The sequence below is a fragment of the Wyeomyia smithii genome, chromosome 1 (assembly GCF_029784165.1).
Source record: "Wyeomyia smithii strain HCP4-BCI-WySm-NY-G18 chromosome 1, ASM2978416v1, whole genome shotgun sequence".
NCBI lineage: Eukaryota > Metazoa > Arthropoda > Insecta > Diptera > Culicidae > Wyeomyia > Wyeomyia smithii.
This window is the reverse complement of record NC_073694.1, coordinates 136,070,479-136,089,620: the sequence shown is the minus strand read 5'-3', so window position 1 is coordinate 136,089,620 and position 19,142 is coordinate 136,070,479. Positions and strand designations below refer to the sequence as shown.

At 40.8% G+C, this 19,142-nt stretch overlaps 1 protein-coding gene across 1 annotated transcript; it reads left to right on the top strand.

Moving 5' to 3' along the window:
* The first annotated feature begins 766 nt into the window (after nucleotides 1–766).
* LOC129717218 (jerky protein homolog-like) lies at nucleotides 767–8,167 on the top strand. Its single transcript, XM_055667073.1, has 3 exons — nucleotides 767–1,729; nucleotides 1,823–2,272; nucleotides 8,081–8,167. Exons 1-3 carry the CDS (start codon nucleotides 767–769, stop codon nucleotides 8,165–8,167), a joined length of 1,500 nt encoding a protein of 499 aa, XP_055523048.1.
* Nucleotides 8,168–19,142: the final 10,975 nt, after the last annotated feature.

Sequence of the window (19,142 nt, the reverse complement as noted above, 5' to 3'; positions counted from 1 at the left end):
TAAATATAACTTATAACTTATAACCGTTGCAAAAATGTACAATTCTTGTTTAGTAATTTATGGTAATCATATTCGTGAAATAAATTTTCAAGCACCATCAGCAGTTTTTTCTCGATTGCGTACGAATAGGAATGTACGAGCAGAAGCGTACCACTGCGATACTAATAGTACCGCGCGCTGCAGTACGAATGGAAGTGTACCGCTGCAATCATAGACGACGAGACACCTGCGGCTTTCTGCTCCACTGGCACTGTTGCTTATACCAGCATGTTTCCTTTCAATACAACAGTTTTTATTGCTTTCTGACAGCAGGTTTAGGAATTGTTCAATAATGGGGATTCTTTCAAACTTTTCGGAAAACTTTTACCTTCGAGACATCATATCAGTCTATGCTCATGAAAGCAAAAATAAATCAACCTATTGGGGCGGGGAGACTCTGTCAATTTTTTTTCGATATTGATACAGAGAATATCACAGTACAGCACTCGTGCACTAATTGCACGAAAGTTGCAGTGCAACTTACGGATGGGCTTTTTAATTGCATGAACTTAAAACTGTCAAAAATTTTTAGGGGGTGAGCTAATGTTTTGTTTTCGTGTATCCGTTTTCGATCCAATTTTAAACCTCTCATGTTTTCCCATGCATTGCAGCTCAGTTGAAATGTTACAAACATTACTGTAGCATTTATTTCTAGAAAAGTGCATGTGCGTCTAGTGTTGAAGTTAGAGTTAAAAAATATTTAAAGTGTGCGTCTCACATAACCGAAATGGAAAATACGTCAACAACAAAACCGGTCCGTAAACATACGACACTGACATTGGCAGAGAAGGTGCGCATTATCGAGGAAATAGAAGGAGGACTCGGGACACACGAATCAATAGGTAGAAAGTATGGTGTAGCTGGCTCAACCGTTACAAGATTTTTGCAAAATAAATCTGCGCTGCGACTTAAATTGGAACAGTACCAAGAACATGGAATAGAAAACAGAAAGACCATGAAGGAACAGAGTTTTTCCTTAGTAGAAAAGGCCCTTTACGTATGGATCTTGCAACAACGAGAAGCTGGTATTATAGTTACATCCGAAATTTTGCGTGCAAAAGCTGCACTTTTATTTGGTTTGATTCAGGAACGTGGTGCTTATGTGAATCAAAACATTACATTTTCGGATGGATGGGCGAGACGTTTCAAACACCGTTTTGGTTTACGCGTGAAGCGTGTAGTTGGGGAGAAGGTTTCTGCTGATGTATTAGCTTATTCAAACTTTAAACCCACTATCGCGATGAGAATCGACTCCATGCAACTCAAGGAATCGCAAATCTATAACGCAGACGAATCGGCCATATTCTTCAAACTATTGGCATCACGAACTGTAGTTATGTCGAATGAACGACGAGCTTACGGACGAAAAATTAATAAGACGCGCTACACCTTCATGCCATGTTGCAATGCCGATGGCTCCAATAAGTTAAAGCTTATGTTTATTGACACAGCTGCCAAGCCACGTTCCCTGCCAACTAATGATATGCTTCCGGTGGAATATTACCATTCGAAGAAAGCATGGATGACGCGGGAGCTTTTCCGTACTTGGTTTTTTAAACACTTTGTTCCAGCTGTACGAACTTTTTCTACGCAGCAGGGATTGGAGCCAAAGGCATTACTCGTACTCGACAACTGCAAGACCCACTACGATGGTGGTGAGAGATTGGAATCCGACGATGGATTAATACAGGTAATATTTATAGGGATAGGGATATAGGGATATTTATATAGGTATCTATGTAATCGGTTTTGTAGGAAAATGTATTTTTTGTCACTTACATAGATTATTTACCTTCCTCCGAACGTAACGTCTGAATGTCAACCGATGGATCAATCCGTCATTAACGCTATTAAAACAAGATATAAGCGCAAATTAATGTTGACTTTGGTACTGGAAAATGAAAATCTGCCCTTCCAAGACCGGCTGAAGAAAATTACACTTCTGCAGAGCGTGAACTGGTTATCAGAAGCATGGGACGAAATCACCCCGAGCACCATCAGAAACTCCTGGAAGAAATTAATCGATCCGGTTCCGGACGAAAAAATGAATACTGTGGAGCAGGTGGAAAAAATGACGATGACGGATATGAAGGCACTTGCGGCATCGATTGACGCTAGTGCAGGAACCAGTACCTCTGACACTGACCTGGAGTTGTGGCTGACAGACCAGGTATACGACGCAGATAATAATCCAGCTTGGATTACGCATCAGGTCTATAGTGACGAAGAAATTGTAGGTTCACTTTTGTCAGAAAACGTTGAAGCAAGCATGCATACGTCAATGAATGAGTCAGATGACTCAGACACAGCTTTGAAAAGCCCTTCCACTCCGTCGAAAGTGCTTTCAGAGAATCCTTCCTTTTCAGAAGCTGTTCAGTGTGTTGATAGCTTAATGAGATATTTAAGAGAAGATGCTGCACAAGTAATTAAATTGAAATCTATTAGATCAACAATAATTGAAAACGAATGGCGCAAACGTGCAATGTAAATATGTTTGTTTGTTTTTTAGTACCTACATTGGAATCGGAAATAAAATAAGAATATGTTGAATTTATTTTCAGTTGGTTAAACATTCCGTGCATTCAGTATCCCCTCGTTAAACTTGACAGATAGAAGTCAGCTTAAAAAACCTCGTGCAGTTTGACGCAAAACTGCTTTTTAATTGCACTTTCGTGCAACTAGCGAACGTGCAATTAAAACGCAGTGCAACCAAATCGCGTGCAATTAGCGAACGGGTGCTGTATACGGTTGGTGTCCATTCACGTCGTCTGTGCTAGGAATGCTTGCTACATGCTACATGGTTCATTGTTCGCGTAAATTTGTCATTGAAATTTTTTATCAATTTTACCGCTTAGCAATGAAATTAGAGTGATAACTAGCATATTACAAAATTGTTCTACATTTTATCTTTCCAACAACATATTGGTTCATTCTGTGCCGAACACGCATCCGTATCGGACGTGTGATCGGTGATCGCTCCGATAGAATATAAAACAAAAGACGTGTGAACAAGTGTTGGCATTGTTTGCCTGGTCGAGTGAAATAAATCCGGGTTCAAGGTCGCGCCTTTTGTGCAACTGTTTCGCGTCGTGACTACCAGCTGGTGCGTAAGCCGATTTGGCTGCTGGCTGAATTGTGCTACAGCAGTGGACGAGACACAAAAGAGGAAAAAGAAGAGGCCATCAGTTGACAGTGAGTTGTATCGCTGTGTGGAGTGATCTCACACCTGGCTCGCTGCTGGTGGCTGTTTGGTGCTGCTGGCTGTAACGGCTGCAACTTCGAACGATCGGACAACCAACCTTACTGGAAGGGAGAAGTAAAAAGGTACGTGCTCTTGTCGGCGCTAGTGCGCTAGACTTAGCGGGATGGATGTAGATCCCTCGCCTCCCGCGCCTCCATCCCCGAACCCCTCTGACCCTGACCCTTCTGTTACCCCCTCCCCTGTTCATTCTTCAGTCCCCCCTCGCCCCAGGCTTTACCCAGACGGAGCCCAGGGCAGCTATACTGTCTATTTTCGGCCAAAATCGGGACCGAAATCGAAACAGTTGAACCTCTTGCAGATTTCTAAAGACCTGACGAAGGAGTACAAGGGCGTGACCGAAATTTCCAAGGTCCGGCCTAACAAGCTCCGTGTCGTGGTCAGTAACCTGAAAGAGGCCAACGATATAGCTTGCTCTGAGCTCTTCACACGCGAGTATCGCGTTTACATACCCGCACGAGACGTGGAGATCGACGGTGTCATAACCGATTCGAGTCTGTCCGTCGAGTGTACACTGAAAAGTGCCAATGGGTGCTTTAAGAACAAAACCTGTCCCGATGTAAAGGTGCTCGACTGCAAGCAATTGCGGTCAGCATCGATCATCGGTGGCAAAACAGTATACACCCCGTCAGACTCGTTTCGAGTTACGTTCGCCGGGTCAGCGCTACCAAGCCACGTCTCGATCCACCGGGTTCGTCTCCCTGTGCGATTATATGTGCCTCGCGTCATGAACTGCCTGAATTGTAAGCAGTTAGGCCACACCGCCACCTACTGCTGCAATAAGGCACGTTGTGGCAAGTGTGGGGAGAATCATGCGGATGATTCCTGCAGTAAAAATGCTGAAAAATGCATTCACTATGGGGAGAGTCAGCATGAGCTCTCGACATGTGCGGTGTACATGCAGCGCAGGGATAAAATAAAGAGGTCTCTCAAAGAGCGTTCGAAGCGTTCTTACGCTGAGATGCTGAAGAAGACCGTTACCACTTCTCCCATTACATCAAACCCTTATGATCTGTTGTCCTCTGATGAAACCGATTCTGACGATTCACCAGCGGGAACATCTTACGCCAATCCTGGGGAGTCTAGAAAGAGGAAAAATATTTCCTCTCCTAAACTTCCCAGAAAAGGTCCTAAGATTTCTCAAAGTGAAATGAAAGTTACAAGCAAACCAAACAGTGCTGCGGAAAAACCGAAGCAAACTCCTCCTGGGCTTGCAAATTTAAAGTCCCAGAAGGAGTCCCCAGCACTGCCAGGAACATCTAAAACCCCAGTTGTTCCTTTTGCACATCCAGTTAATGAAACAAACTCTGGATTAGTGAAATTTTCTGACATTGTGGACTGGATTTTTGAAACTTTCAATGTACCCGATCCAATTAAAATTTTTCTTACAGCATTTCTCCCAACAGTTAGATCATTTTTGAAGCAGTTGACTGCCCAATGGCCCCTCCTTGCAGCGATTGTATCCTTCGATGCCTAATTCAACTGCGTATATGAAGGATTCTATCTCTGTCTTACAGTGGAATTGTAGAAGTATTTTACCAAAAATTGATTCGTTTAAAGTTTCGATAAATAAAAACAAATGCGATGCATTTTCCCTTTGTGAAACTTGGCTTACTTCAAATATTGATCTCAACTTCCATGATTTTAATATTATTCGCCTTGATCGAGACACCCCATATGGAGGAGTACTTTTAGGGATTAAAAAGTGCTATTCTTTCTATCGTATTAACCTCCCCTCGATTCCAGGCATCGAAGTTGTCGCATGTCAAATGACAATACAAGGTAAAGAGCTTTGTATTGCCTCAATATATATTCCTCTCAGAGCACAGGTTGGGCAACGGCTGCTCTTTGATTTAATAGAACTTCTTCCCTCGCCACGTTTGATTTTGGGAGACTTCAACTCTCATGGCGTGGCTTGGGGTTCCCCTTACAATGATAACCGCTCCTCTTTAATCTATAACCTTTGCGATGACTTCGACATGACTATTTTAAACAACGGTGAAATGACACGTATCCCGAAACCTCCAGTGCGCCCAAGCGCTTTGGATCTATCCTTATGTTCGACGTCGCTACGGTTGGATTGCACATGGAAGGTAATCCTCGATCCTCACGGTAGCGACCATTTACCTATTCTTATTTCAATTATTAACGGGTCAACTCGCATGCGACCAGTTGACATTCCGTATGACCTCACACGGAATGTCGATTGGAAGTTATACGAGGAAATGATTTCAAAAGCGGTCGAGTCGATTCAACATCATCCACCACTTGAAGAATACAACCTCCTCGCGGGCTTGATTCTCGACGCCGCGATGCAAGCCCAAACGAAGAAATATCCCGGCGTAACGATTGAAGAACGACCTCCCACTCCGTGGTGGGACCAAGAGTGCTCCGATGTCTACACGCAAAGATCCGACGCGTTTTTGGCCTACCAGAAGGGAGGTATACCTGGCGACTATTTACGGTATTCGGAGCTTGATACCAAGCTTAAAAGCTTGGCTAAAGCAAAGAAACGCGGATATTGGCGTCGGTTCGTGAACGAGACGTCGAGGGAGACATCGATGAGCACTCTTTGGAACACAGCCCGAAGAATGCGTAATCGCGTAACGGTCAACGAAAGCGAGGAGTCTTCAAGTAGGTGGATATTTGATTTTGCCAGGAAAGTATGTCCGGACTCTGTTCCTGAGCAACATATTGTTCGTGATGCGTCTCCGGGCCACGACGCGATAGAATCACCTTTTACGATGGCAGAATTTTCAGTTGCCCTCCTGTCCTGTAACAATAACGCGCCTGGGTTAGATAGAATCAAATTCAACTTGTTGAAGAATCTACCCGGCAATGCCAAGAGGCGCTTGTTGAACTTGTTCAATAAGTTCCTGGAGCAAAACATTGTACCGCAGGATTGGAGGCAAGTGAAGGTGATCGCCATCCAAAAACCAGGGAAACCAGCTTCTGATCACAACTCTTATAGGCCGATTGCAATGCTATCCTGTATCCGGAAATTGATGGAAAAAATGATACTGCGTCGTTTAGACCATTGGGTCGAATCAAATGGCCTACTATCGGATACTCAATTTGGCTTCCGCCGTGCCAAAGGGACGAATGATTGTCTTGCGCTGCTTTCAACAGATATTCAGCTGGCGTATGCTCGCAAAGAACAAATGGCGTTTTTAAACTTTCCTTATGCACATTTTCGACAATTTTCGCATTGGTTTCATTGGTTTCAAAACTTACTACAAACCTTTTTGAAGCAATTTATAACCCAAAAACAGTTGCTGTATCGTTTATTTTCAATTTCAATACATTTTAAAAAGTTACGTTATATCGAGGTAAAAGTTACGTTATATCGAGGTTGCCTTATATCGAGGTATGACTGTATCAGTAAAAAGATGGGTAGAATTCCATCTGGTTCAGGAGACTTCAATGGTTCAAAGGAGCTTGATGCCCAATTGATTGAAGCCTCCGTGTACAGCCTTCGAGAGAGCAGAATCGAGTCGTTGGGCACTGTACGCCTTGTCCTCGGGCGCTGCTGCTCCGGTGTCTGCTGTTCTTTAATGCAAGTTGACCCAGGGAAGTGCGTGTTCATAAGAACCTGACGTGTTCATAAGACTACCATCCCCTCTTTTCAACTGCCCTAGACCATTGGCAATTGACATCGCTTTCTGGAGTCGTGACGCTTCGGGCAACGTTTGAATGCCCTCGCAGAACTTGATCCTACAAATTATTTTTGCCTTGCGTAACTCAGCGTTGTACTTAGTAAGCGACGCTCTGTATTCATCCCAGTTGGAAGTGCTTTTTACCCTGTTGAACAAACGTCTGGCCTCACAAACCGTTTCTTTTAAAGAACATGGCCATTAACCGTTTCTTTCAAAGAACATGGCCATTAGGGTGGGACAAAAAATAAATGTTAGCTCCCATGCACTTTTCGTGTTCCTTATGGGTCCCATAACAACTGTGTAACTTTTCAGATCGATCGGTGAAACACCCGATTTGCGCCCGATTTTTAAAGCTTCCATACGATTTTATATGGGAAAACCCATTTTTTCAAAACTTATTCTCTAGAAATTCTCAGTTGGCTCCTAAAAATATATCGTTACATGATATTTGTAGGAAATTTTCCTGGGAAAAACTCTTCTGCAGACCGTAAGGCGCTACGATGCTTGTAGAAACAGCTTTTCACCCCAAACTGATTGAATGTCTGACGGACGGCTCACCATTGAAATTTTCCAGCAACACTGCTACAGCATGCTGCTATTGCAAACTTGCTTAAGTATGAGAAATTTTTTCGCGCGGAATTAATTTCCAAAGTTGATTTTTACTCAGAGTATCTTCGGGGAAGCCTTCAAGATAAATTTAAGCGATATCATTTCCCATCACATGGTTGAATTTGCAACAGCAGCATGCTGCAGCAGTATTGCTAGTAAAATTCAATGGTGAGACATTCGTCAGGTATTCAATCAGTCTGGGGAAAATATCTTTTTTCACAAGCACGGTAGCGCCTTGCGGTCTTCAAAAGAGTTTTTACCAGGAAAATTTCCTATAAATATCATGTATTGATATATTTTTAGGAGCCAACTGGACATCTCTATAGAAAAAGTTTTGAAAAAGTGGTTTTTCTCATATAAAATCGTATGGAAGCTTTAAAAATCGGGCGCAAATCGGACGTTTCACCGATCGATCTGAAAAGTTACACAGTCGTTATAGGACCCATAAGGAACACGAAAAGTGCATGGGAGCGAAGAAATAACTACATCGCTATTTTCCCATATAACCGTGTCCCAGTCTAATGGCCATGTAGGCGTCAGTGATCCTATGTTCAAGATCACGTGCGGCCGTATCAAGTTCAGCGGGAGTGCGTATGTCGATTGAGCAGGGTGTCCGGGAATTGACTAGAAGATACAAAGACCAGTTAATCTACTTCGGGTTCCTGATTTTTTCACTTTTCAAAGGATAAGCTTCGATGTTAAAAATGATGTGTCGGTGATCTGACAAACTTGGTTCGTCAGAGATATGCCAGTTTGTGACTTTCTCAGTGATGTTTGCGCTGCAGAGAGTGAAATCGAGCGCCTCGTCTCTTATAGCGTTTGTAAAGGTGGGGCTGTTCCATACATTGCATATGTTGACCTCGTTGAAAGTAAGATATTCAAGAATGTACTCATCTCTTTTATTGGTATCCGAGCTGGCCCAAATCGTGTGGTGAGCGTTTGCATCGCAACCGATGATGAACGGCTTGTTGGTTGCTTTGCAGTACCTCACGAGTGCGCAAACCTCGGGAGGTGGAATATCGTCCAGGGCCTCGGCGAAGTAAGCGAATGCGATGACCATGTCCTGCTTCCCGGTGCATGCGAGCTTTACCAAACATATAGTTCAGTAAAAAGTGTTGCTCGGTGGTACGAGTGGCGGATTGTTCGTCGATCTCCAGAAACAGTTTGACGGTTTTCCCTGCTACCTTGCGCTTCATTACGTGCCACTCCAGTGCAGAGATACCGTCGTTCTGATTCTGGATTAATCGCAGTGTTTTCTCGTTTGAAGTGTCCACGCTGTTAGAAAAATGACCTGCTTTCGGCAGGTTAAACGTGTTGTAAACACGCAGTTGTATGGAGCAGCCAGGGAGTAAGGTCTGGGATGGTTTTCTCCAGCAACACAAATGTTTCGTTACCGGCGCAGGCCAAAAGGTAGTCGTGTTTGGAGTGGCAACTCCTGAACTTGGGCCTGAGAAGAGGAGAATCTAGTGCCGCAATTTGATCCAGGGTCGAATCGTGCACTGTCCCAAGTTGCTCTTGGATAGAAGTTTGGCGGGATAAACGTCAAGTGTGATGGCGATGTTGATAGTATCTACCATTTCCCACCGAGTGTCTCGGAACCGAGGGATCATCCCCATTGCGGACCCGAGACTTTTTGTTCGCCGGACGATCGGCGCTGGTGTTAGGTGACGGAGCGTCATCCAATCGTTGCCGCTTAACAGTGGCTTGACCTGGTAGGTCGGCCGGCCGGAAGGTCGAAGGGCGAGCGTTATGGCTTCATCTCTAGAGTAGCCTTCCGTCAGGTATGCCGCATACCTGCGCTTTTGTACATTGGAGAGACGCTTCGCTCTAACGTTTGCGGTAAAAAATTGACTTTTTACAGATGGTGATGAAAAAAAAAACTAAGACAGATAATTGAGTTGGAATAATTTCCCATTAATGGTAATTATATTATCTTATTCGCGAAAAAATTCTACGCCCTTGCGAGCGGCCTTCCGGCAGTTAACCGGAACATTCGCCATGGCGGACGAAAACATGCGTGTAGGCATGTTTTTAAGTTCTTTCTTCGTTTTTTTTATTAATTTCCCCTCCGTTTTCGCGACAAAATTGTTGGAATAGATCTTGCGGTTCAAGTTTGCCCAGGAAATTTCGATGGGCCGCAGCTGGGGGACGTTGAGCGAATTCGCCGACTTCGGTATCACATCGATATTCAGCCGCTCCATCTCTTCCAACGATCGCTTTGAGTAGTGGGCCGACGCCAAATCTGGCCAGAACACCGTGTCTTCGCCCTTATGGTATTTATTGATGAACGACGCAACTTCTGGCAGGAGCTTCGTACTATAAATTTGCCCGTTCACGGCCAGCCCGGAGCGAAAGAAGAGCAGCTTTGACATCCTTTTCTCGCTGATTGACCTTCTTGAGAACTTGGTGGGTGAAATAAATTTCTCCTAGGAGCTCACTTCCTTCGTGGGAGAAGTGAAATATGAAGTTCCCTGCCAGTCGTTACCATCCATGTCCTGATCGAGAAGTGTTCTAAGTTTTGGTATAGGTCCTCTCCTCTGGACCCCTCCCCGTTTTGGTGAGACGCGAATATGTCTGTGTTTTTTCTCTAATTTTTCAAACAGATTTAGCAAACACTGGGAATTTTCATACGTATCAATTGCTCCCTGTGAATGTGATAAAATATTTTTTTTGTACTGATTTAATTTTGGAGTTTCCAAATTATTTCAGTACAAAATCACAAAACTACGTATTTTTATAAAAATTCAAATAACAAAATCTTTCTTCAAATTTTATGCTCTACATTTTTGAGGTACGGTCTCCAGAATCCATACGCGATGAAATATTTATTTTAGCATGCAAACATTTTGAGGAAAACAAGTTCAAATTCACCAAAGTACGTATTTTTATGGAAACCTGATTTCCTCAGTCTCCCACGGTAGGTTTCAACTTAGCTCTTCAATTTTCAAGCTCTATATTTCTAGAGTAACGCCTTTTGAATCCAAAGATGCTGAAAGATTTATTCGAGCATGTACAGATTTAGCGAAAACGAGTTTGAATTCACTAAACTACGAGTTCTTATGAAAACTTGATTTTCTCCAAATCTGTGCATGCTAGAATAAATCCTTCACAATCTTTGGATTCGGAAGACGTTACTATAAAAATAAAAAGCTTAAAAACTGAAGAACTAAGTTGAAACCTACCATGGGAGATTGAGAAAATCAGGTTTCCATGAAAATACTATAATACTATAATAAATGCTAAAATAAATATTTCATCACGTAATTCAGTTCCGTCCCGGGTCTTCACGGGTTAATCCATATTATTTCTTACCAACAAATAAACATTAAGACTGCAGCGCTTACAAAGTAAAGCAATACGATTTATATTAAGGTTTAATAGATACATGTGTTCACAACCTTATTTACTCTCGAAAAAGTAATAACACAATAGTCAATCACGCAAGTTTAAAGCCAACCGACCGAAGATTATACAGTAGGGGAAACTTGCGGCAGTAAATCTTACGGGCAGGGATACCAGATGTCAGAGTTCGTGTGCAGATTTTTATTGATTCGCAGATATTTTGAGTTTTTCATAGTTTCTGCAGATTTTTGTCAGAGTATTCTTAGACTTGCGCAGACTTTCTCAAAATGTGTGCAGACTTTCATAGACCTTTGTCGGGCGAAATTTTTTCGAATCACGTATAGATTTTTTTCAGATTTTAAGCAGATTTTTCGAGCAGCTGCAGACATTTTTTAAAAACATCTTGCATCTCTGCTTACGGAAGAAGTAAAACAAACTTTTAGTTATTTTGATGCACAATTACGTATACTTTATCTTTACAGAAACTACTGGTCAGTTTATCTACTATCATTATGGGTAAAATCGTTAAGAAACGATTACCCCGTAGAAAAAAAAATCAATCGTAAACCAAATTATGAAGTAGTACCTATAAAAACATCCTCAGAACTGGTTCGTATGCAAACATGCCCTCAATCAAGGTTCTCTTTGTCGATCTTCTAGTTTCCTATAATCATTTTTGTTACCGGGTCTCCCTTTTCAGTTTTTCCTCAATGCGTGCGCTATAAAATAAAAATTGATCTCTTGAAGCACATAAAATGTGTTGCACGTTTTTGCGTTAAATGTCCATTGAATGCGCAATAGTGATGGGATAGAAACTTGCCATTTTCATGGTAAGATTTCCTATTAGAGGCAGAAAGTTGATTTTTCATTCCACTTCTATACTTAAGCGTAGGTTCACGCGCCGTGAATGTGGCAATTTAGCTCCGTATCATTAAGCATTTTTTTGCTCACATTTACTTTGCTGCGAATCGACTTTTGAATATTCCTGATCGTAGGTCTAACATTGATGAAATTTTTGGGATACCTACACATATGAAATGTTTGATTGAACTTGTGACGATTTTGCAACGCATGTACCTAAACGCAAAAAAACGTCGGATTCGAAAACTTCGATTCAATAGTTTAATCTTCCAAAGATTCTAATAGGAAACAAGATTTGTTTCTTTCATTTTCACCAACCTTCATAGTCCCCATCTATTGTATACTCACGGCATGATGTTTGTTTGAGAAAGCTCATATCTACCATTTGTCATTAGTGCAAATGTCAGTCGCATCAATTAGACACGCGATCGACAATGACTCTGCGAGAAAATGGGAAACGATGAGTGACGGACTCCTCCTGTGACTGACTGAACATGCAAACTGCAATAGTCGTGCTCTGGTTAGTCACACTCGTGGGTACTCGATGTCCAACACCGAACTAACGACCATTGAACGAACAAGGCAGGGTCTCCGTGTCAAAGAAATGGAATAAAACAGCTTGAAATTGAATATAGAAAATCACAAGGTGTTAAATTGAAAATCAAACTTTTTTATTTCCCATCGTTTGAATTTGTGTGAAATGATTGTTGAATACCGGCTTGGCCGAAAAAGACCACTGCGGGTGGTCTCAAACTATGTACGTACGCTTATTCTGCGCGGTAACGTCGACAATCGGTGAAGAAGTTGCATTTCTTTCCGATGAGAAAAGCACTAGATGAGCCGATCAGAATTGTATCACACTTTTGAATAAAGGGAAGTGATATTCGAATTTGGATTTAAAGTGGAATGCTTTTGTCTTTTTGGACTTGTTTAGCCCGATTTGATACACATTCGATACACTTTGTTGACCGATTAATTGGTTCTAGCGAAGGGTTTGAATTAGACCAGTAACTGCTGTCTCATTGGATAACTGCCTTCAGTTAATCGTGGCAGTATAAAAAAATGTGACGCTTCTTTATTCCATTGCATAGCTGGTATACTCAAATTTACTGTTAGAGCTAAAAAATTCATTCCCAATTGTTTAATTGGGTTAATTAAACAATGTTAAAAAATCTTTAATGTTAGAGAAAATTTATATAAAATGTAATGTAATGAATGTAAATGGTTTTGCTTTCATGCGTGTCCGACTGAAATTCAGTGGCAGCTAATTTCGGCCACTTCTAGATTGTGTCCGATTAGTTTATCAGCGTATCAATCAAAGCCGCATTCGTAAAGCCGGTGGGCCGGTGTGGGTTGGTATCTCTGTTTACACGCTTATCCACTGTTGGAAGCATTCCATCTTAGTCATCCACTAATTGCCACGCTCTGCTCTTCGTATGCTGCGTAATACATCGGCACACTAGGAGATTCAAACGAGCGAAGTTACAAATCGGCCTAAACCGGTGGATCAACGTAGAGAATCCGATCAATGACTGTCGGCGGCATCGACTGTGATGAAAAGTGGGCGGTCATGTATGGTAGAATGGGTGATTCGTTAGATAATCACATGATACACTCGAAATTGGTGTTTTAGCGCTTTGTTGAGCTTGAAATCACGATTAGCTTCGTTAAATTACCGTTAATTAAATGAATTATCGGTTAGAATTTTGGAAGCTGTGTCAGCGTAGTACAAAATCCGAAAAAAAAGTTTTTAATCGTATATGAAGGCACAAACTTAAGGAAAATATTGATGAAGAGGTACAAAATTAAAGTACAGTAGCTCATGTAGTACTCTGCAAACATCTGGTTCACTTCCCACGGATTGTAAAATCTGAAGACTTTTACCGTTGCGTACAGGCTCCGGTTCGAATGCTAACGCAGCGTAAACAAAATCACCGCAAATTGAATGCAATAACGATGTAAGCAATTCGTTCCATACAGTTGAACGCTCCTGCTATTTCTTTGACGCGCTCGGTAGGGCGGTAGGGCGGGTACCCTATTCGACTTTTGGCGCACTTTATTTTTGTGCCACATTTCAAATGCATATGCGTTACTGCGAATATTGGAATAGTTATTTTGTGAATGCGTTTAAAGCATGAACTAGGACAATACAAATCATGAAATCAATGTCACTGAATGAATATCCAATAATAGGAAATAATTTAGGGGCCATCCACATACCACGTGGACAGATTTTTAACGATTATTACACCCCCGTAGACAAATGCCCATATAAATTCTTTTTTTTTTGTAAGGACCGTGGACATTCCACAACACCCCCCTCCCCCCCAAGCTGTCCACGTTGTATGTGGATGGCCCCTTAGAAAGAAATGTGCGAAATTGCTTAAAATAATTGTATTACATGTCTGTTAAACCTATGATCATAGGCGAAGCCAGGAGAGAAGGGGGTATTTTCGAGTCTATTAAACTTATGGGAAAGTCGAGATTTTTAAGAAGAATTTTTAGAAGACTCCAGAATTGGACTTTCATGCATTCGTAAGATATTTTGCAAACATAAATTCCTGTGCAGTTTTTTCATCGGCCAAAGAAGTAAAACTTTAACTGCACCGAGGCTCCACGAACCGGAGTTTAATTGAGCTCAAATTTTGTTTTCTTAGATTTTTTCGAGAAGGTGAAATTGAGCTCATGTACTAAACGAAATTCGAAAATTTTAGTTATATTGGCACCCTACTAAATAATCGAAAAATTAATTTTTAAGATAGGTTGCTTATAAAACACAGAAGTGATAAATCTAAAACTAGAAGAGTGCCAAAAAGCGGAAACTATATTATTTCTATCAAACTCGAATGATTCAAAAATCAAAACTATAAAATCGCGATGAAATAAAATGTTGAAGTTTTGAGGTGAGAAAAGATTTTAAGATTAAGAAGAGATTCAGAAAATAATGAAAATCATTAGAGCGCTAACCAATCGTTATTATCAAAATTCTATGAAATTACAAGAACACTTAAAATAAAAAAACTTAGGAAGATCTAAACATAAAAACAGTTATTTTGTTCATAACATTTATTTGACACGGCACTCATAAAAACAGTTATTGTCTTTTTATCCTGATAGAAAGTTAATATTAATGAAAAATCCTTCGTTGTCATGACCTTCAATGGGTGTCTAGAGCGTCACCGCAACCGATGAATTTAACCTTCATCATGAAATAACAAAAAATTTAACTTGAAATCAGTCCGCAATTGAACTTTTTTAAGTTGCGTACAAGATTTTTTTTTTCAATAGTAAGTTGTTTGACAATTTTGTTCGTGTTTCTGTTTTTCAAATTTTCCTTTTGCGTTTTGACTCAACGATAATGGCCCACCAATACAGTGAAGAAAATTCGTTTAAACGCAATGTTATATTTTATCGTTCTGGTGAGTCAGTGTACATTAATAAAATTTATCACTGTTGCATATGTTGGCTTACCCAAAGCATAGTTTCTTGCAGCATTGATTTCAATTACACGTTCTAACTTGACTGGGTAAGAAAAAAGAGTTGTAATCAGGGAAATTCGTGTAAACGCACGAATTGTTTTTTAATGATAGCAATGAATTTATTGACATTCAAACAGTAGTTTGCTTTCCGCTCATATGAAAAATATCGAAAAATCAGTTCAGCATTGAATTCACGAGATTTTCCAGCGTTTCAGCAGGAATTGACTTCCAGGCGTCTGTCACAGCGGTTTTTAATTCCTTAACTGTTTCGTACTGCTTTCCACCTCGGTATACACGTCGAGCTAGGATTCCGCAGAGGTTCTTTATTCTGGTCAGTCAAAAACCCCTGGTTTCCGGCTCCGAAAACCATGCCATACTTCTTCAACTGACATGAATTGCCGCATTATTTTGCTGAAAAATGCAATTTGTTGGCATATAATTCTCGAAAAATGAAACCAGAACCTCATCCAGCAGTTCTAGATACATTTCTGAGTTCATCCTGGTAGAAATGATACAAATCGGTGTCTTACCGTGAAGTGAAAAACCACCTCAAACCATGAGTGTTCCACCTCCTAGGGACGATCCATTAATGATGTCACGCAAAATTTGGAAAAAATTAACTCCCCCCCTCCCCCTTGTCACAAGGCGTCACAACTTCCTTGACACCCCCCCCCCCCTTAATTACGTCACGTTTTTAAACACCCCCCCTCCCCCTTTTTTTGTAAAGAAAAACTAAAACTGAATGGAAAAGATGATTATAGAAGATAACTAGAAAGCGTTTAGTTCTAAATCCAAGGATGCTGTTGATGGAGTCGCATATCGACGACATAGAAAGCCGAGACAGTAACTGCAGCATCATTGCTGATTTTTGAAAGACCATCAATGTTTAGTTCATCTTCCTCAATCAATTCGCAATCCAAATCTTCTCCACATGTTACAATAGCTAAGCATTTTTATTTACGTTTTATCACAAGTTTTGTATTTATTGATTGGATTGAGATACACTAAAAATTAATGAAATTGCGCTGTCATTCATAAACGAACATGCACGGTAAAACAGAATTAACGAACATTATGCTGTTTAACGTGAAAAAAATTATCATTCATTTTATCTAAAGCAAATCTTGAGCAAAAAAGGGATCGTAGAACTACAAATGAATGATGCAAATATCATAAACAGTTCTGAGTTGAACTCTGTGGTTAGGTATGCGACTTTTTCATTTTTTTTTTTTTTTTTAGTTTAAATGTGATGTCACACTCAAGTTGACCCCACCTCCCCCATATGTCACGAAATGTCACAATAATTGAAACCACCTCCCCCCCCCAAACGCGTGACATCATTAATGGATGGTCCCCTATTCGGCTCAATTCAACCTCAGATTCGTTTCTTGAATCATGCCAATAGTGCGCGCAATAGTCAGGCCCATCTAGGTAGATTGAATTTCTTTTCATCTGAAAGTATCACGGTATCTCATTCATTTCGTTATGTCATATACTTTCAGGAAAAATCCAATCTCTACTGAATATGACGTTGCGTTAGATTCGGTTTCTTGGCCTTTTTGTATACACTGAATTCTCTGTTTACGTGATTTTATTTTACACGATTTTTCACGCGATTTTGTGATATGGAAATATGTGATATGATATGGATATTTTTGTGATATGGAAACATTTTTATATGAACCAAGTTATAACAAATGGCCGAATAGGACAAATGACTGAATAGGGCAACTGGTCGAATAGGGCAAATAATCGAATAGGATAAATGGTAATTTGACAGGTCGATAAAATACAAATTTTGCAGTATTTATTACTTCAATGCATGTATTATTGAAATAAAGCCTGCTAACGCAGGAAGTTAATTTTTCAAATACTTATGCAGCTCCTTGTATCGAGCCATACAATACTTCAGGTCGTTACGGAAAGTTACTGCACGTTCTACATAAGGATTGTTATCAGTGAAATGGTTCGTCAATTGCTCTGCCAGTCTCAATCCTTCTTGAAATTTATCAAGAGTCATTTCCCGAACTTCATCACAAACTGCTTCCTGGTTTGAGGCTTGCAGCATTTCCAGAAAGTCCTCGTCAACCAGTATCGGATCCTTTATCAACACTTCAACATCGTCGCCAGTCATATCGTCAAAGCCTTCCCCGCCAATAGCATAAACCAGGAGAATAATTTCAGAGACGTCATTAGTCTCTTCAGCACGTGAACGCTCATTTACACATTCAGGCCAGAATGGATTCCAACAGGCAATGAGCGTGGACGACTTCATATATGCTACAGCTGCTCTAATATGATGGATACATTCCTTCATCGTAAAGGTCTTACATGCGTCCGAAACACTAAGCGTAGGATAGTTCTCCATCTTTCCAAGATTAATCGCATTGTCCTGCCTATATAATGCTTCTTGAAAATAGAAATGATGCCCTGGTCCAAAAGCAGTATTAAGGACATTGTGTTTGGAGGCAAGAAGGCTAGTTTTGCATTAGGATGATCGATTATCGGATGTCCGGGAGTATTGTCACCGAGTAGAAGAGCATGAAAGCCGAGACCTTTCTTTTCCAAACAGGTCTTGACCTCTGAGACGAACATTTCATCAAACCACTTCTTGAATGCAGCTGTCGTCACTCATGGCTTCAAGCGTTTATCACCCGATGCATTGCTGCAGAAGAAAAGTGTGATTCTATCTTTTGCAACTTTGAATACACCCGCTGTTTTTGCAGTTTTGGCTAGATTTGTGCGAGATGGCATTTTCTTCCAGTAAAGGTCACTTTGATCCGCGTTAAAAACTTGATGAGAATCGTACACAAGTTTCACATTATGAAGAGAATATCTCTTCAAAAGTCCAGAAAACCACCAAGAGCTAGCACTGAACAACCACTTTCCGTCCCTACTGATCGAAGACGGTTCTTGTTTCGGCAATTGCGTTATGTAGATCAAGTGGTAGCCTTTTCTGTGTGTGGTCTTAAATCCATAAATGCAGAGCCTTCTCCATCTCCAAAACTAATGAATATCAAGCATATGAAGCGTTCTTTGCGCAAATATCGGTCCCAGCTATTACTGCATCAAGAATTGCTTTCTCATTTTCCTTAGCGTTCTTATTGTATTATCACTCAGGTTCTTGCTCAATGCAGCCGGCGTCTCACCTTAAACAAGACAGTCCAAGATTTGAATTTTTGTCTACAATGTTGTGGATCGTCTTAGTTTTTTTTCCGCTGAAACCATAGTAGTAACTCCTTCGGTATATCGCGTTGAAGAGTTTGCTCAAACGACTATATGAAGAAAAATGCTTTTCTTGGCGTTTCATCATGGTTTCTAGAAAGCTTACCAATCTTAGTGAATTCTTTGTAGAAGTTCAAAACCAGTTAACTTCACACAATCCCCGTTAGAAACATTCTGGGATAGGATTGGTCGATCTTGAATCGATCTGCACAGGATCGATCTTTTCCACCCTGATTTTCAATTTTTTGGATCGATTTTGTCGTTTTGAAAAAATTGAAAAGATCGTTTATTTTTCGATTTGATTTTTTCGATCTGTTGAAAATTTAATTTACCTTTCAGCGTGCAGAACCTTTTTCCAAATACGATTTGAAGTAATTGTCAGGTATCGTGAACCGTTTCCAATGTTGTCTTATCGGCTTTTGAATGGTTGCGTGCGATTATGCCTCCATGTAGTCCATTCCATTCCTGCCCATAATGCAACTGGTGACGCACTAACAGATATGATATGATCGGAGTGCAACCAAATCGAACCAAGCTCCGAACACATTATTTCGAGTAATCGGTGTTCAATGTTATAGGGATTTTTTGTTATAGGGGCTTATTACAGAAAACGGGGCGAGCGGCGAGTTACTCGCCTGACCAATTTTGATATTGCAGATGGTGAGTCGACTA

Bases quoted from the DNA above. Each gene is read 5' to 3' on its own strand.
- LOC129717218 (XM_055667073.1), top strand. From the start codon at position 767: ATGGAAAATACGTCAACAACAAAACCGGTCCGTAAACATACGACACTG. The intron at 1,730-1,822 runs GTAATATTTATA...TCACTTACATAG, and splicing joins CCGACGATGGATTAATACAG to ATTATTTACCTTCCTCCGAA. The intron at 2,273-8,080 runs GTAGGTTCACTT...ACCGTGTCCCAG, and splicing joins TCTATAGTGACGAAGAAATT to TCTAATGGCCATGTAGGCGT.